This window comes from Alligator mississippiensis, chromosome 2 (assembly GCF_030867095.1).
Source record: "Alligator mississippiensis isolate rAllMis1 chromosome 2, rAllMis1, whole genome shotgun sequence".
Taxonomy (NCBI): Eukaryota; Metazoa; Chordata; order Crocodylia; family Alligatoridae; genus Alligator; species Alligator mississippiensis.
The window spans coordinates 83,447,010-83,470,003 of NC_081825.1; the positions used below are offsets into that span (position 1 = coordinate 83,447,010).

The 22,994-nt window shown below is 49.5% G+C and overlaps 1 protein-coding gene across 3 annotated transcripts in view; it reads left to right on the forward strand.

Moving 5' to 3' along the window:
- CBR4 (carbonyl reductase 4) overlaps positions 1-22,994 on the forward strand; it is a 33,249-nt gene that overhangs the window by 5,633 nt on the left and 4,622 nt on the right. The window contains exons 1-5 of one of the 3 annotated variants that reach the window (XM_019481410.2): positions 12,718-12,864; positions 13,930-14,071; positions 19,423-19,543; positions 20,015-20,151; positions 22,323-22,457. In XM_019481410.2, coding sequence (XP_019336955.1) covers positions 13,930-14,071; positions 19,423-19,543; positions 20,015-20,151; positions 22,323-22,457 — 535 coding nt within the window. In that variant the 5' untranslated portion in view covers positions 12,718-12,864. Of the gene's footprint in view, positions 1-12,717; positions 12,865-12,935; positions 13,195-13,929; positions 14,072-19,422; positions 19,544-20,014; positions 20,152-22,322; positions 22,458-22,994 lie in introns of those variants that run through there. The other 2 variants (XM_006275351.4, XM_019481411.2) reach the window with 2 other exon arrangements.

Consider the following 22,994-nt stretch of genomic DNA (forward strand, 5'->3'; position numbering starts at 1 on the left):
TATTTGGCATAGGCTTCCAATTGCTTTGTTTCTTTGGAAGTAAAAGCCTCTCCTAAAAGCACTGAGGATGGTTCTTTAAAGGAAAATACACAGAAAAATTGTTTACTGAGAAGGGAGTGGGGGTGGGAAACCCAGCCCAGGAGTACATTCGGGTAGGCCTGGCAAGGGGCACAACAGCCCTTGCCAGGCTTCCCTCCCCCCTGCCCCCACTTGCTGCTCCAGCAGCAGGAGCAGCGGACTTGGCCAGACACAATAGCCTGAAGGGAAAGGAGGGGGTGTGTTAATCCTCCCTTCCTCTGGCACGGGACAGGGGACAGATGACAATAAAGCTGTGAAGGGATGGGACAGGTGCTCTGGTGAATGGTGGGAGGCAACCATGTGCCCAGGCAGCTCAGGGCAGGTGGCTACAAGGGCCAAAACAGGACTGCAGAGTCCTGGGGAGTGGCTGGTGGCTGCCTGGGCAGCTGGGGCCAGGTGGCAGGGTAGAAGGGAGACTTGGCCACCAGCAGGCGTGGGGTGGGGGGGGCAGGCTGGTGCCGGGAGGAAGTACCAGGGTAGGGGCCAGGGCTACTAGTGGACCTCAGGGGTTGCTGGGAGCCTGGCCCTAGGGCCAGCTGAGCCTGCAGCACCAGGGCATAGGTGAGCCCTGTTTCCTGTGTGGCCCCAATTGGGGCACATCCCTTTCGCTGTTTGGCCCCACAGCTGAGCCCTGAAGCAGGGAGCCCTGCCCCACCCAGGAGCCACAGGACGAGCGCATCAGGCTGTGACTGGGGAAGCTGAGGCCTGACATCAGGAAACTCCTACTCCCTGGGAGGGAAGCAATGTGCTGCACCGGTCCCAGCAGGCTGGGAACTGTGTCCTTGCAGGGCTCTGGGGCCCAGCCCCACAGAGCCTTGCTCAGGATGGTGCAGCTGGGGGCAGCCCTGGTTGGAATGGGGACTGTACTAGCCACCTCTGACATCCCTTCCAGCCCCAGTCTTTTATGAGGCTGAGGGTGGTGCTGGCTTGGGGATGGGAGAAGACAGTGGGCAGGGACCAGGGCCAGGCCCAGGGTAGAGCAGTGCTGAGCCAGGGGATGTTCACCAACCCTGCCCTGCCTGAACCAGGAGCTGAAGACAAGTATGTCCCTCAGCCCCTGCAGCTGTGCCTGGATCTGCCTCCCACCTCCTTCCCCTAGACTTGCCCCCAGCTCTACTCTGGGATCAGGGCAGGGTGGGCCATAGCAGCTTTGCATGGGGAGGCGGGGACAGCCCAGGAGCTGGGGCCTGCGGGGTGGAGGGCCTCTGGGCCATGCAGGGCTGGGCTGCAGGAGCATGTGGCACCACAGCTGTCTAGAGGCCAGGCTGCAGAGGCCACTTGCAGGAGGCGGAGGGCTGGCTCCTGCTTAGCCAGCATGTGTCCAGGCACTGGGCAGCAGCTCCAGCCCTGGCTGGCAGGGAGTGTTGCCTGGAGGCAGGCCTGTCTGTCTAGGGAAGAGCCTGGCCATGGCCCTCCCCCCCACCTCCTGCCACTGCAGAAGGGAAGGGAGGGCTGCTTTACCGCCCGTGGCACCCAGTGGTTAAACCACTACACGTTCCTCAGGTGCCCTGCTGTGGCCTCTGCACCCTTCCCTATCAGCTATGCCCAAATCACTGGTTGAAACAGTAACAAAGGAGTAAGCCTTCTGGCTAACAAACTGAATCCCCTTCTGGGTCCACACAAAACCAGTAGATGCCTACCTGCATAACAAGGCTTCCCCTTACCCCAGGTAATACTCCCCTGTAGGACAGCAGCATTTTGTTTCCTCAAAACAGCCCCAGTGCCACCTAGGAACTCTCTTGCATTTCCCTCTACTCTAGAGCTCTTGCCTCTACAGCCTCCAGGGCCACACTTCACTTCCCTGCTCAGGGTCTGTGTTTATATATGTATCTGGCCCTGCCCCCCCCCCCCCCCCCCCCCCGAACCTCCTGGCAGGTGCATCCTTGATTTGCCACAGGTGTTTCCTGATTCAGCTTGCCAGCTCAACCCCAGGATGATTTATTCTTGCTGGCAGAGATGACCGTAGCAGGGTGCAGGGCCCAGCCTGTGTGGAGCCTGGACGTGGTAGCGGCAGTGGGGTTGAAGGGTTTGGTGAGCGGCTGGACGCGAAGTCAGCCCGGCTCCACCAGGCTTCCCAAAGCGCGGGGCCTGAGGCAGTTGCCCCAGTTCTTCCCCCCTAGGGACAGCCCTGGCTGCTGGTCTCTTCTGTGCTCTTATCTTGCTTCCAATGCAGGGCTCTACCTCATGGTGCTAGTGCAGTAGTGTTAGTTTTGCGGTAAGTGCTTGTATCTGGTAAATCCCAAGTACCTGTTCCCTGGCAGCTCATAATGAGCAGCTTTCCCCACTTGAGGCTTTCTCTGCTGCTCCTTCACCCTTAAAGTAAAAGGAGCCTTCAGCTCTCTGTTACACACTCTTAGAAAACAGTGGAAAATAATTAATACACATGATTTGGACAGCCAGGAGACAAGGAAAAGACTTCATTACCAATTAAGAAGAAAAGGATGACAATACGTCCACTTGTGTGCAGGGTAGATCCAGAGGTGTTGCAGTGACATGGGACTTTAGAGCTGCTTGAAAGAAGGAACTCAGAGCAAACCCTGTGCCAACCAGCTGGTGAGATCATAGAGCGCACAGCTCTGGCAGGAGCTGCACTGACATGCTGATGAGCTCCAAGAGCTCATTGGCATTCACAATCACAGCAAAGGGTTGTGGCTAGACCGCTTTCAGCTGTTTGGCACGTGTGCAATGAGCTCTCTTCACTGTATATACACCACACAGCCGAAGCAGGTGTGGCTGCACTCCTGTCCCCGCAATTCTGTATTTCCCAATGCTTCAGTGTGTCTGAATCAGCATGGTTAAGAAAAGTTAGCAAATGGCAAAATACTGTGTGTTTTCTCCTCCTCCACAAAAATATTTTTTTCCTGAGTAGGAACACAAAGAACGTGTCTTCATGTCACCCTACAGTGATGTTGCTACTGCACTGTGCTTTAAAAGGTAATTCCAAAAGGAAGCACTAAAGCCCAGCACAGTAACTGCCTGTACTGCACCGTACATGTAGTGCAGTTATTTTTAGCCACTACTTCACCGTAGCGGTGTGCAGTAATGGGGGGAGCACACCACTATGGTGAGGTAGCTGCCAGTCATGTGTTGAAGCACGCAATCACTACGTTGCTGTAGCATGTCATTACACTCACCGTAGCACATTGCTATGGCAACACAGCATGACATGTAAACGCACCTAAGTTGTCCAAAAGGAGAAAAGAATTAAGGGCTATATATGAGAAGGGACATTGGTGGTGTAACAACTTTTTGGTGCACTGCTCCCTGTGACAATTCATGTAATGAATTGGGAACTTGAGGCTGTGAAGTGAACTGGGTGCCAAAGAATGGGATTCACAAAAGTAAAAAAAAACTGAGTAGGTAGGTAGCTGCTAGGACATGTGGAGAAGAGGGGTTGGGAGGTAGGCCTTGGCCCTTCCAAGACAGTTAGGCATATAGCTGTTGTGTGGAGGAACTAAGGCCTTACTACGGGATAAATGGAATGGACAGACATACATGTATCCTGTCAGACAGCCTTTTCTCAAGCTCTTTTGTGTAATCCCCAGATCTAGTAGGCTCTGGGAATCTCTGTAGGATCAACCCAAGCCCAAAAGACAAGATTAGAGGAGGAATGCCTAGTTTGAATGCCCACCTACTTATATAGCTCTGGTGGTAATCTTACATGGTTTTGTGTATACCTGCTGACAGAAGCTATGGTGCCAGTGGATTTGAAGCATCTACTGGATTATGTGGCAGAAGAGGCTTGAGGGTTTCTGATGCTTGAATACTTGATTTAGGTACTTAAAGTAACATTTAGGTACCTAAGTCCCTTTGTAGCAATAGCCTGAAGTCATATAGACTACTAGAGGTCAGGGTTTTTCAGTCTTTTTTAAGGGAGTTGTACCCCTTCTGGTGGGTACCCCTTCTGGATGCAGTCTTTTTGGAGAACCTAGTGCAGTCAGGTACAATAAAAGACCATTAGATTATTTTCCTATTTGTATGTTGTCAACAGGTTCCTAATTCTTTTCTGCAACATCACATACGGAACTATGAGGTTAGTTTGCTTGTAATTCCATAATTGTTGTAAAGTAGACCTAGGAACACTCAATGTTAATCTAATTGAATGATTCTTAACTAGGGTGGCTTTAGATTAAGGTGGGCAAAATATAGCCCACGGGCTGGATGCAGCCCGCCAGCGCATTCTATCCGGCCCATGGGGCCTTTAAAAATTTTAGAAAATTAATTTATATCTGCCTTTGGCCGCCTGGCAAAGATGACAGGTGGACAGCGGCAGCACGACCCAGCGGGAGCCTGTGGCTGCACAACAAGGCTAGTCCAGCTCAACCCCAGCCCCCCCCCCCCCCCCCACCTTACTACCCTTAGCCCCCAACCAGAAGCCTCTGCAGCTTCTGGCCCTGTGCCCCTGGGGCTGTTCCCCCTTCCTCCGTCTGAGTGGAAAATAAGGTACGATTGGAGGGAGGGAGTGGCTGGAAGTGGTAGTTGCAGGGAGTGGTAGGGGCTGCATGGAGCAGCACGGTGGCAGGGGCCCATGGGGAGTAGCGGGACCCACGTGGTGTGCAGCAGGCGGCAGAGCCACAGCAGGCAATGGAGTCACACTGGTCCCTGGCGGGCAGCTGGGCTGCGGCAGGCTCCAGCAGGCAGCACAGTGGGCCCCGACGGGTGGCAGAGCCACGGCCGGGCCCCAGCTGGTGGTGAGGCTGCAGTGGCCCCTGGGAGGCAGCAGAGCCACGGGCAGGTGGCAGAGTCGTAGCTGGGCCTCAGCGAGTGGCGGGAGCCAGTGGGCGGCAGAGCCGCAGCGGGACCCAGTAGGCAGCCGAGCCCCAGTGGGCAGCGTGGCCACGGCAGTCCCTGACAGGCAGCAGAGCTGCAGCTGTGCCCCAGTGGGCAGTGGGGAGGTGGCGGGCCCCAGGATGTGGCAGAGCCACAGCAGGAGGCGGGCCCCGGTGGGTGGCAGAACCGCAGCTGGGCCCCAGCGGGCCCCACCAGGCAGCAGAGCCACTGTGGGTGGCGGCACAGGTGCAGTGGGCCCCAGTAGGCAGCATAACCACAGGGGGCTCTGGCAGATGGTGGAGCCATGGTGAGTGGCAGGGTTGCAGCAGGTGGCAGAGTCACAAAGGTGCTGCAGTAGGCAACGCAGGGAAAGGTGGTGGCGGGCAGAAACATGGAGCCTGTGCAAGTGCCCTGGGACTGGCAGAGACCCAGGGTGGGGTTGTAGAAATACAGAGCCTGGGCATAGGGTCTGTTTGGCTACATCATGAGGCTCACATGCAGTGTGTTAGAGCTGCACAGCCTGGCCCTGACTTTCTCTCTCAGCACACACCCAATCATCATACCTACACCTCACTGCATGTGTGTGCATGCACACAGTCTCCCTAACCACACTGCCACTTATACCCCCTTGCTGCCCACACAACACACACAGTGGGACTGTATTTTAAGCTATTATGCAGCCACTTCTAGATACACTTTTTGTAAACACACAAATCAGAAGAAAAATATTTAAAAATAAAATTAAAATAGGTTATAGTAAATGTTTTGTGTGTGTGTGCGCGCGCGTGTGCACACATACATAGCTTATTCACTGTTTCCAGATCACAGCACCCTTTCTCCCAAATGGAGTACTTCCAGGGCAAGGGGAGGGACTTCCAATGGCAAAGGTCAGGGGATAGGAGGTGGGACTTCCAGTCCCAATATAGTGTCGTGGAAACACACACAGAGTACTTTTGGGTCAGGTCAGCAGAAGCTTTTATTCAAAAGAAACTACAGCTGTAGGGGGAGTTCCAAAGTGACATGGATTTCCCAAGCACTTGGAAGGGGTCCCCCCCCCCCCAAGAGCAAAATCAGGAGGCTTATATACTTTTTAACAGTCGCTTACAACTCACGTGATCATATAGTGAAATTAGCATGAAAAGCGGCTATAATATTACTTCATTATTTCTTTGCTGTTATCAGGATGGGAATTATGGGGGAGATAGGGTTAGTTCACAAACCTCCTTCTTGCACCTGGAAATCTACTTTGTACATACTTTTTTTTTTTTTTCTACCTTCAAGGCCGCGGTGAGCGAAGCATTTGCAGAAGAGTTACAAAGAACAAACACTTGCCCTTATCTGTTCTACTGTACCGAGCCAGCAATTCTACACAAAGCGGTTATGTCATCTTATAACTAAAATAATCAAAGTTTAAGGCATATATTTTTTCTGATTCCACAATAGCAACCAGGAGTGGGGCAACTGTCAAGGGGTGGGGTTATCCATGTGGCCCTCAACAGCTTCCCAAAACTTGCCTTCAAGTTGCTGCTCAGTTACAGTCCTGACAGACTCCTCTAAACCCTGTCGGTTGTTGGACCCCTCACTGGGACCCACACTCAGGAGGTGCCTTATGGTAATCCCAACCCTTATGGGCTAGATGTGTGGCTCCAACACCTCCCCTTTGTCACATCCTATGCCTCGCAAGTGGTATTTAAACATTATCCCTATTTTGATGAGGCCTCAATCTAACTCAGCCTCCTGTCATCACTGGGCCGCTGGCCTTTCTCTGCACCCTCTCTGGCACTGTGGCTCTACACCATAGTGTGCCCCCTATGAGGCCTCCTCCTCCCTAGTAGCCTCAGCCTGGTCCACCGATATGAAAACAACAACATAAATATGAGCCCCTGGACAATAACATAATACAAGTAATGCAAGCCACACACTGCCTCTTTAAAACCCCAAACTGCTTCTTGAGTATTGAGTGCCTCCCAGCCTTGGTTACCATGTAGACTTCTGGAACCTCAATAGCCCTGTAAACAGTTTACCTGGCACCCACAGTATTTCTGGGTAGTTCATCCCTGCAGGAGCTCCTTCCCCTGACAGCTTGCCAGAGAACTCACCTCTGCTGGCCTCAGCCCTAGGGATTATATGTGCCCAGGGCCCTGACTCCTTACCGGTCACCTGACTGGGTGCAGGTGCAGGCTAATTCCCCCATTAGCCTGCTGCCTAGGCAACCTGCAGCTGTGGAGCTTAGTTGTCTAGCTCCTCAGCTCTCTAGCCAGGTGGCTCCTGCCCTTAAAGGAGCAGGCACACCTCACTGCCCTGCGACGGTGCCTCGGCATGGGGGCTCTGCTATGCAGCACCTATGCTGAGGCATGTGGAGATGAAAGGGCAGCCAGCACAGGGCTGCCTGTTCCCTGTCTTTGTGCGCTATGAAGCCCCTGCACTGAAGCACGTGGAGATGGGAGAGCAGGCAACCCAGGGCTTCTCCATAGCTGGCTGGGGCACAGGGTGCCTCAATTAGGGCACAGTACACTAATTTACTCCAGTGTAGGATAGTCCCATCAGGCACAAATATTATCCTATGCCACAGTAAATAACTGTGATTAAACGGACATTTAAACTGGGGTAGGCAACATTTTTTGGCTGGAGTGCCAAAAATCCCCGCAATGTCTATCTTGGAAGGTGCCAGAGTGCCGGCATGCCAGAAAAACAAAACGAGGGCGGGGGGTACATGGTAGGATGCACTGCATATTAGTATAGTTAATAATCATAAATGTTGCCCTTTTTTATGGTAAATAACAGATTTTCTAAAAATTGTAAACCTGGCGACAATAGATAAAACTTCTGATACTCCCTTTGATCTTGTGTATTTGTTTTGTGCGGGTCCCCCCACAACAGGCCCCCAGCCCTGCTTGTGCCCCTTGCCCTCCACCCAAAGCCCCTGTGCCAGCCCTGCTCATGCCCCCTGCCCCCCAGCACAGGCTCTGTGGCTATCAGCAGCTACCCAGAACTTGGGCTGCCTGCAGCCGGAAGGCTAAAAACAGCTGCTGTCTCCCCGGCTGCCTCCCAGCTCCAGACCTGGCCCCAGGCTCCAGGGAGGCAGCAGCAGATGCCGGCAATGCTCCCTGCTGTGCTGCACTCCCCACTGCTTCTATGGAGCATTGTGTGGAACCTGGTGTGGCAGGGCACAGCGGGGAGGGTGGCCACAGAAAGCTGCCTGCCGCTCTGAGCTCCCCGCTGCCGTGGCCACCCTTTTCCTTGCAGGCAGGGGCAGCAGCAAGGGGCAGAACCCTTCATGCTGCCTACACTGCTCCCATGCACACAGGGGAAGTGTGACCAGGGCAGTGTAGAGCTTGCAGCAGCAGGCAGCTTCCCTGTGTGGCCCCTCTGTGAGCTGCCACTGTCACACATGCTGTGCTCCCAGCCCTGCTGCCCTCTCCTGGGTTGTAACCCTCGCTGCTGCCCCCACCTGCAGGGGAAGTGTAGCCAGGGCAGCAGGGAGCTCGGAGCAGCAGGCAGCTTTCTGCACCCCCAACCCTTCCCGCTGTGCCCTGCTGCACTGGGTTCCACATGCTACTCTGCAAAAGCAGCGGGGAGTGCAGCAGAGCAGGGAGCATTGCTGGCATCTGCTGCCTCCCCGGAGCCTGGGGCCAGGAGACAGCTGGGGATGGGGCCAGGAGACAGAAGCTGTTTGCAGCCTCCCGGCTGCAGCCAGCCTAGGCTCTGTAGCTATCAGAAGCTACAAAGAACCTGGGCTGCTGTTGGCTGCAGCCGGGAGGCTGCAAACAGCTGCTGCCTCCCTGGCCCGGCCTCGGCCCCGGCCCCAGCGCGTGCTGAGGAAAATGGCTTCATGTGCCATGCTCAGCACATGTGAGCCAACCCCTGATGTTGACAGTGACACAGATGCAAACTGCAAGCCAGCAGGGGACCAGAGCAAGGCCAGGAGTGTCCTTGGCTTAAACTGCACCACCTAGGCTCAATTTGCTCCTGTCACTGGGAGTACATTCAGACTCTGGGTCTGGATTAGTTTACTCTGGCACAAATTACCTAGAGTAAATTTAGTCACATTAATTGCATGTATAGATGAACCCAGTCAGCTTCTCTTCTACAAAAATGTTAGCCAGTTATCCTTCAGTGCCTCCACATTAGTTGTTTAGATGTAGTCATGTATTACCAAATACTTTAAACATGTAGCTTAAATAACAAAGATATCACAGTCATCAAGGCCTGCAAGGATCATAGGGAGAAAGGTTGATATAACTTTTAGAAATATCTGCCTACTCTGTGGAGACTAAGTGAGCCTTGATCACATATCTAATTTTAAATAAGCAATTGCTGCAGTCTTCTCTGAACTTTGGGAAAGAACATTTTGCATTGTTGTTTGGTTCATCAAATATGATTCACACCTTTAAATGTCAAAAAATGCTGAGGGACTCCTGCTTTTAATTTTTCAGCAGAGTTCCAATGTGTACAGAGAAGACCAAATTTTCTGGCCTTCTTAAGGCACTCCAGAAGTTCTATTTGTATTGCCTTTTGTGATGAGAAACAGTCACAGAAAACTATTAAGTCCCAATTATTAACATGTCATTTTCACATGATTTCAGCTTGCTTGTAGCACATCATGGGGCCCATAAGTATTGTCCCTTGAGTCAACTAGCTTCAGCCAATTAGCCATATCACTTCCCGGTAGGGACTGATTCTTTCCCCAAGTGCTGCTTTGCTCCTATTTCACTTGAACAAAAGGTCCATATCCTCCCCCTTGTGAACACACTAACTCCTTACAGAACAAGTGTATGGTAGATTCATAGATTGTTAGGGGTTAGAAGGGACCTTGTAGATCATCGGGTCCAGTCCCCCTGCACTAGGCAGGAAAAGACAACTGGGGTTAAGTGACCCCAGCAAGGTGACTGTCCAGTCTCCTTTTGAAGATTTCCAGGGTAGGTGACCGCATCACCACCGGAGGGAGTTTATTCCACAGTCTGGACACCCTGACTGTGAAGGAGTTTTTCCTGGAATTGAGCCTGAAGCAGCCTTCCAGAAATTTGTATACATTGCTCCTGGTCTTTCCCAGGGGTGCCCTGGTGAACAGCTGATCACCGAGTTCTTGATGTATTCCACTGATGTAGTGGTAAGCCACTACCAAGTCTCCTCTCAGCCTTCTCTTCTCCAGGCTGAAGAGGCCCAAGTCCCTCAGCCTCTCCTTGTATGGCTTGTCGTGCAAGTCCCTGATCATATGGGTGGCTCTTCTCTGGACCCTCTCAAGTTTTTCCATGTCCTTGTTGAAGTGCAGCACCCAGAACTGGATGCAGTAGAGACTATTCTGAGACCAAAGACCTTTGTACACACCACAAAATTGGCCTTCAAAGTGGCTTAAATGCCCTTTTGCACCGCTTTAATGGCATTGCTGTTTGCATGCTCAGCAGTGTATTCAACTTTAAATGACTTTGTTACATAGCAAGATAAAACACCTCCGAGACTTGCAATTTGAATCTGTTTTAGTTTGCCACCTAACAAAGTTCAACAGTGCATGGGGTGCTGGAAGCTGACAGGCTTGGGGCTTGGTAGGCTTCCAGCGCCCCATGCGCTGTTCCCGCTACCTTCTTTTGCCGCCAGCACACCCAAGCACCCTCCTGCTGCCTTGCTGCTCTGCCCTAGGGGAAAGCCGTTTCTGGGCAGTCCCAGGCAGCAGAGACGGTGCTGGAGTTTATCTGCCTCTCCTGTGGCGGGGGGAGGGGCCTGCTGCCAGGTCATGTAACTCCCTGAGCTGTGGGGGACCTCAGTGCTTTCCTCTGCAGTGGCAGGGCCCCCCAGGCGGCACCTGCCCACTGACACCTGGCCTTGGCAGTCCTGGGGGGCGCTACAGCCATGGAGGGAAGCACTAGGCCCTGCACAGCTCAGGGTTGTGTGACCCAGCAGCAGCCCATACAGGCAGGCAGGCAGGCTCCCCTGAAGGAAAAAAAAAAAGGGGTGAGGAGCCTGATCTTTTTTTTTTTCTTTTTCCTCTCCAGAACCTGCCTGCCTGCCTGAGCTGCACGGGGGCCTGATGCTTCCCTCTGTGGCTGTGGGGGGGGAGGGGCAGTACTTCCCTCTGTGGCTGTGGCACCACCCAGGATCGCCTGGCCCAGGTTCCAGTGGGTGGGTGCTGCCTGTGGGGGTGCTGCTGCAGCCATGTAGGGGAGCACTGGCCCCTCAACAGCCATGGAGGGAAGCACCGGGCCCCAGTGCAGCTCAGGGACCTCTTGGGTCACCAACAGTTCACCCCCCTCCACTGCTGGAGAGGCAGGTAAAGATTGGGTCCCCACCTTTGTGTACATGCCACGGGGGTTTAGCTCAGTTTAATTCTCCCTAAACTGAAATGGTGAGTTTTTAAAACCCACTGTTTCAATTTAGGAGAACTAAACCGAATTAAACCCCCATGGCGTGTACAAGCAGCCCAAATGTCAGCTCTCTATGCATTTATACTACGTTCATCCCTGTGATCTCTAGGTTTTTGGAGAATTACGTGGACAGAATGTCATAGATCCAAAAATCTTATTTGCTACACTTAAAATAGAACCAGCCTAAAAAAGAAACTTGCTTGCTGGAAGAAACTTGTTTTGCATAATACTTTTTGTTTTTGTTAACAATATCTGGACTCCATACACAAACAAGTTTCTTCTTAGATTCGAGAAAATGACCAGTTTAAAATGTCTGTATGCTAAAATCTGTAACTTAATTGCCAAATCTACTCCTTGATACCCTGGAAGCACTTAAGATGTGAAATCCTGACTGATATAGTTAAAAGTAAAAGCAGTAACTTTAGCATAGCACATTTCCACTGAGCTCATAACTCCAGGGCATTTATGTCACTTGGAACTTGATGACAGCTTTGAATACTTTATCAGTCCAAAGATTTTAGAAAGCATACCGTGTGTGTAAACAGTAACAGGTTTCTAAACCTGAATTGTTTCTCAGCTGAAGGCATTGATGCAACATTTCAGACAAAAGGCAAGAAAACAAAACATAGTAGGTAGGCCCAAACAAAAAAAACTTGACAGTTTTTCAGTGGAAAGCTGGTCATGAAGTGATGCAGTAAGAGAGAAACCATCAAAGCCAGATCTGGACACTGTCATATGGGACAGTTTATCTTTTATACCTAGGAATAACACTATCTCTGCCAGTTTAAATCAGGAACAGAAAAACAGCATCATTTAAAATATCTGTTAACTGATTAATAAAATGTAGACAATATAGTTGGTAAAATTCACAGCTTTATGCTGACTATAAACACATATCTGGTCTACTCTTTACCAAGTTTTGCTGGGCTTTTTAAGATGCGTGAATTTTTTTATTTGCATGATTAAGTTTAGTGTCAATACCGTTATGCCAATAAACCGGGTATGGATGCATCTGACTAAGTATGTCCCACATGGGCCCTTTTCTTCCAAGCGTAGGTGTGTCTGCACTAGGAAAAGGGCTGCTGCTAGGTATGTCAGCATGGCTCAAGGAGGAAAACTTGCAGAGTTTTAGCCAAGATCTAAAGTCGCTTTAAACTCGAGGCTAGACTCAAAGCAGCCCTCAGAAAATGCCAGGGTGGTTTGCACTTGCCTTTCGACCACAGAAAAGGCCTAAAGGGATGCTTCTGGTGCAACGAGCTCCAGGCAGGACGCTTCTGACACTGCGGCTCCCTCTCGGAAACCTCTGGGCTTGTCCTGCGCCTCCTCGTGTTGGACCCCTGGCCGGGCTGACAGCAGCCTAGCGAAAAGCCGCGCGCACACCCGCCTCGCGTCACCCCGGGGACGGGCCAGGCTCCCCGCTCGCGGCCCGACGGACCCGCCCCTTCCCTGCCCTCCGTCCAGGGGCCGCTGGGAGCCCGGGCCGCGGGAGCAGGGAGGCGCTGCTGGACTTCCAGCAGGGAGGCGTGCGAAGACCACGCCGTGCCTACAGCTCCCAGCATGCCCCGCGGCAGCCATTGGGCGGTGGCGCGGCCTGGCCGCGCGGCATGCCGGGACGGGTAGTTCTAGACCCCACCCCGCCCCGGGCACTCGCTAGGAGGTGAGGGGCCGCGGGGGTGGCACAGCTCTGCGCGGTGCCTATGGCCACTGATGGCCCGCGCCAGACCGAGGCTGGGAGGGTGGCGGGTAGAGATTGGCCGAGCTCTACTGCCCCCTGGCACAGCGCGAGAAGCTTCCAATCTCCCCCCTCGCGCGCTCGGCGTTAATGCGCTGCGCATGCCCCAGCCGGATGGCGCGTGTGGTGCAGCGCTTTGGCCTTGGGGGAGCGGGGCGCAATGGCTTGAGTGCCTGGGAGGGGCCCTGAGGCCGAGGCTGGAACGACTTTTGCTACCCGGGAGCTTTGCACCGGTCTTGCACCAGCCTTTTGGAGGTGACTAGTGCCCAGGCTGGGGGCTGCTTAGGTAGCCAACCTGTGGTCCCCTGCCCCTGGCGTTGGAAGGCAGGGCTTGGCTTGGCTTGGAAATGTTTGCTTGGATGTTCTGAGCCACGAGTCCCGATTGGTGCCCCCCTGTTGGCGCCTTTTCATGATGTTCCTATCTGCGTCATTTAAAATTAAAAGATCATTAATAGTGATTGCAGCAGTCTTGATGTGCCAGAGTAGCAGTGCCTATGCTTTTCGGCCCGCAAGCCAAATAAGTGGTGCCAGGCTGTGGGCCCAATCTGGTCCTGGCCTTGTATCGGGGTTTGGAAACGTGGCAGCAGGGGAGCAGCGTTAATTGCTACCTCTTCCCCCCACCGCCAACTTTCTGGACCCATGGGGAGACCCATGGGCTAGGGGTTGAGCACCTCTAATTATATGTTTTTATCAGCAAGACCAAAATACTAGCACAGTTATGTGACTGGACGATACGAATTCACATAGTTGAATGAATCTACTGTTCACCATATAGTAATAGATAATAGTGTTTAATTTAGTTCAGCACAGCTGAAGCATTAATGTAGGTTTTTCTTTCAATGCTGTTAATGCTGCAAAGTGCCAAGCGTCCTTTCACTGACTTCACTGAGAACAGAGGGTGCTTGGTACCCTGGAGAGTTAGGCTTAAAGTATATAGTTCTAGTCATTGCTGTTTGGATTGACTTGCTGTTTGTGAATTATTCTTTGGAGATGGCCAAAGTTTGTGCCATTTTTGGAGGATCCCGAGGAATTGGAAAAGGTGTTGCACAGCTGCTGGTACAGAAAGGATACCGCTTGGCTATTATTGCTAGAAATTTGGAAGTAGCCCAAACCACAGCAGATCACCTGGGAGGTACGTATGTCCGCTTTGTTGCTATTTTATTTGCATGTTCTCCAGTGTTTAGGTAACCTGTAAGAACAGTAAATAGTATACCTAAATTGAACACTTTCCCAAAGTCAGATAGTGGTAAAAGGTAGAGCCACTGTTTCAGAAGTAATGAATACATAGATGGACAGTTTGTTTGTTCACGTTGCTTCAGATTGTAAGTGCTTGATCCATTTTTTTCAAAAAGGCCAATGGGAATGTATCAGTTAACTTCACCGGAAGCAAGGTAGTCCACTTATTAAATTTTGGATAGCTGTGTTCAAAGGAAATGTCCTGTGTATTTTCTGTATCCATTGTGTAATGCATTTAAATTATATTTTGAAATACCACTCACAGGGTTAGCATCAGCTAAAGGGAGCCAGTTTTCAAGAAGCAAAATATGGGGCACAATCTTAGATGCTTCCAAGTTTTCCGGTACTAAAAGTAAAGTAGTTCATGCTACTTGTGAAGTAGTTTATCCTACTTCTAGGTCCTTTTTTTGTGGCTGCCATAATTCAGTACTGGGGATAGGCTTATTAGGTCATTGGCAATGTGGAATTAATTGCCTGGCTAGGATGGACTGCTGAGTAAGTGCAGTTATAGTGCTTCTGGGTTGGGAGGTAGCAGCAGTACCAGGCAGTGTTGTGCTGTGTCATCTCAATGGCTACAGTGGGAACAGGAGCGGAAATTTACCCGTTCCAGGGTTCCCTGCAAAAGTTTGGCAATAAGTCCCTACTCTTCTCTATCACATGCATCCTAATAGTAGCCATGAAACTTATGGCTGTGAGTCAGTTTCACATGTAACCCAGGTGCAGGGCCACCATTGAACTGTGAGATCCTAGGGTGCCCAGTATCCAGTGACCTTGCCCAACCCTAGTGGCTGCAGCAGGTTCTTCAAGAAGAGGGCCTCCCTGTACAGAGGATGAGCCTTGCAAACAGGGTTAACTGTATACAGGATTTAATTATATACAATATCAATGACAAATAATCAAATAGGTTTAACTCATAAAGGCTATTAAAGAGAACATAAAATACACACCCACAACCCCGGTAATGACAGTCACTACATGTAACCTTTCCTTTGAATACGCATAACCTAAAAGGAGAATACTAATCACAGATGGATATTAAGGCACCAACATTGAACCAATTGAGTCACAGACTTATAGGCTTGCCCCTAGTTATGTAAATATCCAATCAATAACTTTTATACACAAGGATGAATATAGTTTCATAGTTGGTAGGATCAGAAGGGACCTGAGCAGATCATCAAGTCCGACCCCCTGCCATGGCAGGAAAAAGTACTGGGGTCAAATGACCCTGGCAAGGTATTCGTCTAACCTCCTCTTAAAGACCCCCAGGGTAGGAGCCAGCACCACTTCGCTTGGAAGTTGGTTCCAGATCCTACCTGCCCTGACTGTGAAGTAGCGCCTCCTGATGTCTAGTCTTAATCTACCCTCTGCTAGCTTGTGACCGTTATTTCTAGTCACTCCTGGTAGTGTTTGGGGGAACAGGGACTCCCACAATGCCTGCTGGTTCTCTCTGATTAGTTTGTAAACGGCCACTAGATCCCCCCTCAGCCTTCTCTTGTGGAGGCTGAACAGGTTCAGGTCCCTTAGCCTCTCCTCGTAGGGCCTGCCCTGCTGGCCCCTGATCATGTGAGTGGCCCTCCTCTGGACCCGTTCCAAGTTGTCCACATCCCTCCTGAAGTGCGGTGCCCAGAACTGGATGCAGTACTCCAACTGTGGCCTGACCAATGTCGCATAGAGGGGGAGGATCACCTCCTTGGACCTGCTTGAGATGCATCTGTGGATTCATGACAAGGTGCGGTTGGCCTTCCTGACTGTGTCCCCACACTGCTGGCCCATGTTCATTTTGGCATTAATAATGACTCCAAGATCCTTATCTACCTCTGCACTGACAAGAAAGGAGTTCCCCAGCCTGTAGGTATGCTGCTGGTTCTTCCTCCCCAGGTGCAGCACCTTGCACTTGTCAGTGTTGAAACCCATCCTGTTCTCATCTGCCCACCCTTGTAACCTGTCTAGGTCCAATTGCAGCCTGTTCCTCCCTTCTAGTGTGCCCACTTCCCCCCACATCTTAGTGTCGTCAGCAAATTTGAACAGGGTGCTTTTTACTCCTTCGTCCAAGTCACTGATGAAGATGTTGAACAGCATGGGTCTGAGGACCGAGCCCTGTGGGACCCCACTGCCCATATCCCTCCAGGTCAAAAATGACCTGTCCACCACCACTCTCTGGGAGCGGCCCTCCAGCCAGTTAGTGACCCATTTGACTGTATAGGTGTCGATGCCACAGTCCCCTAGTTTTTTAATGAGAATGGGGTGAGAAACAGTGTCGAAGGCCTTCCTAAAGTCCAGAAGGACTACGTCCACTGCTACACCTGCATCTAAGGATTTTGTGACCTGGTCATAGAAGGCCACCAGGTTGGTCTGACAGGACCTGCCTCTAATGAACCTGTGTTGGTTGCCCATAAGCGTAACCTCCCCTGCTGGCCCGTCGTGGACATGCGCCAGGATAATTCTCTCAAAAAAGCTTACCCAGGATCGAGGTAAGACTAACTGGCCTATAGTTTCCTGGGTCCTCCTTCCTTCCTTTTTTGAAAATGGGGACCACATTGGCCCTTTTCCAGTCCTCTGGCACCACACCAGAGCACCACGAGTGCTCATAAAGCCGTGCCAGGTGTCCTGCAATGACCTCTGCTAATTCCCTCAGTACTTGGGGTGGAGATTGTCAGGACCAGCTGATTTAAATACGTCCAGCCCCTCCAGAAGTTCCCTGACTAGATCCTCACTGACCCTAGGCTCGGGTGCGCCTCCCCTGGGGCCTGAGGGGGTCCTGGGGGCAGGCTGGTCCGGACCCTGCTCAGAAAAATGGAGGCAAAGAAATTGTTAAATAGGTTAGCTTTGTCGTTTGGCGTGATGACCAGATTTCCTAGCGTGTCTTGCAGAGGCCCCACGTTACCTGATACCTTCTTTTTGCCCCCTATGTATTTAAAAAAGGGCTTCATGTTGTCCTTGATCCGGGTAGCTCCCAGTCCCATCTCCACCTTGGCCTTCCTGACCGCCCCTCTGCAGCCCCAAGCAACTGAGGTAGTCCTCCCTGGTGATGGCCCCTCCCTTCCATTAGGTGTACGCCTCCCTTTTAGCTAGGAGACGTTCCCGTGTGCTTTTGGTGAGCCATGGGGGCTTTTGTGCCCTCTTGCCCCCTTTGCTCCGTGTTGGGATTACCTCCCTTTGGGCTTGGAGGATCATTTCCTTAAGGAACGACCACTCTTCTTGGAGATCCGCCTCCACTCCCCTCCAGGACCTCAGTACCTCTCCGACTATTCTTACCTCATTGAAGTCCACCCTCCCGAAGTCCAGGTCTGCTGCTTTGCTGCAGGCTTTTGCCACCTTGCACTGGATGGTGAATTCCAGCAGGCGATGATCGCTGTCGCCTGGGTGGTTGAGCACACGCAGCCCCAATGTGATGGCTCTCTGCACACTTAACAGCCTGGGGCAATGCCTTGAGAGGAATAGCCACTTCTTTGCCCTTCTCACTGGAGCATGGGCAGGACCTCTTTGCTTTGGGTCCCTCTGTGTTTGCTTCAGGTGTCACGCTGCCAGCATCGCTCTCTCACTGGCGTTTCTGCAATGCACTTCTCTCCCCCTGATCTGCAGCCCCTGACACAGCGGGCACAGGGTCTGGGCTGCTGGCTTAGGCAGTCACCCTGGCCAGTACCCATATACCCCACCAGGCAATGGGGAGAGCCTTGTCCTGGCTTTCTACATGATGCCTCCCTCTAGGTAAGTAGAGTTCTAGTGTCCTCTAAACCCTGCCTTTCCCCACCACGAACCAGGTGTCTGCTCTGGCTCTCTGCGGCCTGTGTCCCACCTCCTTTAACCCCATACGCAGGTGGACCAGACCTGTCTTCCTCCAGTTCCTCCTGCTCAGTGCACACTCACCCTGTGCAGGGCTTGTGGGCTCCTTTCCTGTTAGGGCCCAGCACAGCTTTCCTCACGTTGTCTCTCAAGGTGCAGCCTTCCCATGCTGCTGCCCAGCTGTGCTCTTCATGAGACACTCCCTCTTTAGGTTATCACAACCTTGCTGCTTGTTGTACACAATTGCTCAAGCAATGGAGCCCCTGACCAATTTGGGCCCGTGCAGTTTCATAATTTGCAGTAACCTACTGCAGTCCTATTCAGTTGGTGACCCATGGGCCAGATGCAGCCTACGAGGGGTTAATGAATGGGCCATGGGCTCCCTGCGTGGCCACCATTCCTTCCATTGCTTAAGCCTCTGTAGTGGTAGCAGCCAGGGTTTCTGGGGCAGGGCAGCATGATAGCTTGCAGCCCACATGACAGAGACAGCTTGGGAGCTCGAGGGGGAATTTGTGCTGCTTTCGTAGCAGAAGTGGAGGGGCTTACCCGTATAATAGTAGCAGCAGCAGGAGGGAGGCCCTCACCCTTACGGTGGTGGAAGCAGGGGAGCTTATACAGCAGCAGTAGAGGTATGGGGGGGACCCTATCCGTGGGTTGGTGGCAGTGATGGGGGCTTATATGGCAGTAAGGGAAGAGGGGGCATGCAGTAGAGATTCTGGGGAGCCTATGGCTTGCAACCTGTGGTCTTTGTCCTAGGCCCGGTGACCTTGGCTGCTCTGAAGTTGGACAGCCCTGATCTAGTGTTACCTCTGCTACTGATCTGGGACCAGTTTTTAAATGTTGGGATTAAACTGGAAGTCCTCAGGGACACTTGGGCACAACTGTAAAATTTGGGATTGTCCTAGAAATTTGGGACAGTTGGCCACTTAAGTATTGATTGGAAAGAAAAAAAGATTTTGGGACTTGAAAGTAACCCAAAGTATGTGAATTCCAAACTGTATACAAGAGCCATCTGCTTCTCTTTCTCTCTATAGCTTTAATATTTATAATAATAATGTTGTACATCTCAGAGCACTTTGAAAAAGGAAGTGCTAACAAACATTAAATAATATTTGCATCACTCCTATGGGAAAGATAAGTATGTGTTACAGGCCCTATTTTACAGATGAGTAACTGAGACGAAGGGAACTGTGTGAGGTCATGTAAGTTGGTGACAGGGTTGGCATTAAAACTCAGCAGTTTTTGGCTTCTAGCCAGCCAAGACCTTGGACCACTTTACCCCATACTGACCTCCAAACTTGAAAAGAGACAGAAATACAACTCAACGTATGTTTGGAGTAATTAGTCAGCTACTTGGAGAACATCTGTTCTTACTATTGAGTTTTTTTTAATTCTTAAGAGCATTTATAAATGATACAAGATCATTTATCATCACTGTGATGTTATTTTATTTCAATACAGCAGGTCACCTGGCACTTAGCTGTGATGTAGCCAAAGAACAAGATGTCCAAAATACATTTGAAGAGATGGAGAGGAATTTAGGTCCTATTAATTACTTGGTTAATGCAGCTGGGATCAACAGGTTAGCTTTATATTGTAAATAACTGTAGATCATGCATTTTTCTTGAAAGGTACTAAATATTAAAGAGCAATTGAAAATTTAATAAACCTGGTGTTTATATCAATTAAGAATGAATTGAAGTGTATCTGAAAATACTGGTAATGTTTGCAGATATTTTATTTTCAAAGGAAGTGAAACTTCAATAGAAGAAGATATAATTAGTTGTTTCTGTAGCTTTTCTTTGGAGCCCAAGGTAAACTAATTCTCTTGAAATTATTTTTGGCAGCCTTCTGTGTTTGGATATTGTTCGCAAGTATGGATCATAATTTTTTATAATTGTGAGTAATTCTTGCAACGTTATCAAGAGCTGTACTGGTGGTACATGCAGGACCAAATTCACCTCTGAAACAACTCCATTTTAGTCATTGAAATTTCATCAGGGGTGGATGGTATCAGTTGGGAGTAGTCACTGACAGTTTCCTTTTTTGGCAGAGATGGCTTATTATTGAGAACTAAGACCGAAGACATGATATCTCAAATTCACACCAACCTCTTGGGTACAATGTTGACTTGCAAAGCTGCTGTGAGAAGCATGATTCAACGGCAAGGAGGTGCTATTGTTAACATAGGTGAGTTGTCACCGTACGCGAGTTGAAGGTAGCTAATTATATTCAAGATATTTTGGGGCACAGAAAACTAAAGGCCTGAACAGATGTTGTATCTGTAGTGCTTCGGGTATCTCAAAAGGTCTTAAAAGTAAAGACACAAAAGATCTGAACAGTCACAGAAACTGTCTTGGTCTATAAAATTTCACGTTAAAAGGTAAACCTAGTAAGTAAGAATGCAAAAACTTATATATTTGAAGGAAATGATAAGCAGTGTAGTGAAATTAATTTATTTTTTCTGTCAGTGTACAGTTGCTTTTAAAAAGGTGTGTAGAACAAACATAATACATTTCTCTGTGTGGGGCAAAAATTATTTAAAAAAAACTAAAACATTTTTACCATATTCACTTGTATGTGACATTCAGTCTTTCCCCTCCCAAAATTGGGGTGCATGTCTTAAATAGAGAAGCTGTTTTTTCTTCCCTGGAATCAAAGAAGGGAGGAAAGAAGCAAGCAGACACTGTGCTAAATTGGTTGCCGCTTCTCTCTGGGGCAGTAAGCAGCATGGGAAGCATCCAGTGCCAACTCTTAGAGCTGTGGATGAGGCAGTAACTTTTGGCTGAGGGTGAGTGAGCTGCATGCAGTCTCATGATGAGGCTACATCATGATTTATTTATGGGAATTTATGTAAAGAACTATTTACAGCAAAGTAGTGACAGTCTTGTTGCTACTCTTGAAAGGGTGTGAGGCTCAACCTTTTTGAAGTCTTGTCACATAAAGTTCTTGTGGCCTTACACAAACTTTCTCCTGGGATGCCACACTTCCTGAACACTCTGGCCGTGTCCACACAAGTGGGAACGTGCGGTTTGCAGGGCCTCAAAGCTGTTTTGAGAGTCTGTAAAACATGCACAGCACATATGGATCCATTTGCAGAGCTGCATATTTGCAGCGTGATGGCAAAATTAGATACTGGGAAATCCACATATCTAAAAAAGCTGCTGGAAAAAAGGTGGCATGGCCTGCAGTGTGTGCCACCCAAAACTGGAGCCTGGCTGGCCAGAACCATGCTGCAGCAGCCAGCCAGGCTCTCTGTGCCCAGCTCGCCACCACTGCAGCTGTGTGAGGCTCCCAGGACCACAAGTAAGGCTGCTGGGGCCAGCCCAGTTGCTGGTCCCAGCATCCCGTACCCGACCCAGGGCAATTTGCCATGCACCAGCGTGCACATGCAGGGCCACTGCTATTTGTCTCAGAGGAAATGCAGGTTCCTGATCATGGAGATGTGCCCTCTGTGTTTTCAGGAAGACTTATTTCAAGTCATAGAGTGTACCTTGACTCTGGGACTTTTTCCCCAAAAAACAACTTGCATGTCTTATTTGTGGGCATGTAATATGCAAGAAAATATGGTAACATCAGAAAATTAGCAGGAAGATTTAATGGCAGATGTAATGCTTTACATTTTTCTTTAAAAATTTGACTAAGTTTCAGGTTGGCAGAGTCCCATTAAAATCCAGAAGTAAAATGTGCCTTCTTATGAAAACCTGAAAAAGTATTCCTGTTTTCATTTGTGCCTTAGGTTTTTATTTCCAGTCATAATTCTCAATCCTGCACATTTTGAACTTGCAAGTAATTGTGCATTTTATTATTCTTGTTGAACTACTAGAACATTCATTTTAGTCTTTCCCTTGTGAGCATGTTTTCCCTTTTGTAACTTTTCTAGCAGCCTCTGAATGTAGCCTCAGCCCATGTCAGTAGTACATAATAAGTTTTTATTGTAAAACATTTTTTCTGAGAACTTCATCAAGTTGTATAAACTGTTTCTACAACCAAAACTACCAAGTTGTTGTTTTTTTGTAAGGTGCTTGTAATTGGAATCATGATAGAGATGTATGGGATTTCTTGTTGGTCCAGGGGTGATGATAGTCAAACAGTTGTGCTTCAGATCTCTTGTTATAAAGTGCTCGTGCATATTTATATGTGTTTGCATATATGAATTGATTTCTCATAGTTCAGGGAAGACTAATGTCCTCATCACTGCCCTCACTGGTAAGTTAACATGCAGTTCTCAAGCTGATTTTCATTGGTTTATGTTTAATCTTAATTGAAATGCCAATATTTAGAACCAGTACAATACATCTGCTATAAAGAATTTAATTAACCTGTCATTTGGTCTCCTTTTGCTCCTTTCTTTATTTCAGGAAGTATTGTTGGACTCAAGGGCAATTCTGGTCAGAGTGTATACAGTGCCAGTAAAGCAGGATTAGTTGGATTTTCACGCTCTCTTGCTAAAGAAGTAGCAAGAAAGAAAATTCGAGTCAACATGGTTGCTCCAGGTTAGTTTATGATTAAGTTACTAAACTTCTGAATGTGACTTTTGATTACTTTAGTTACTGATCAGCAGGCCTAGAATGCAGTGAAATACTGTATGCTTACTATACTCTAAAAACAAAAGACTAGCTACAAATGCACACTAAGATACTAGTGGATAGCAGATCTTCAGTTACTTTTTTATTAAAAACAATATATTTTACATAGTTATGTTTTCCTAAGAAAACACTCTGAAAATGTCTGTTTCTGTTTATAAACCTGTGCCTGCATCCTTCCTGAATCTCAAGAATAAAATGGAAGGAAAGTAGAGCCAGAAAGCAAAAGGTCATCTGGTCCAGCTTCCTCCTCAAGACAGATCATCCCTAACTAAACTATCTCTGCCGTGTGACTGTCTAACCTGCTTTTGAAAATTTCCAAGGATGGAGATTCCACAACTTCTCTATGTACCCTGTTTCAGTGCTTGACCACCCTCATAGAAAGTTCCTCCTAATCTTTAGCCTAAATTTTCCCTGCTGCAGCTTGAGGTCATTGCTTCTAGTCCT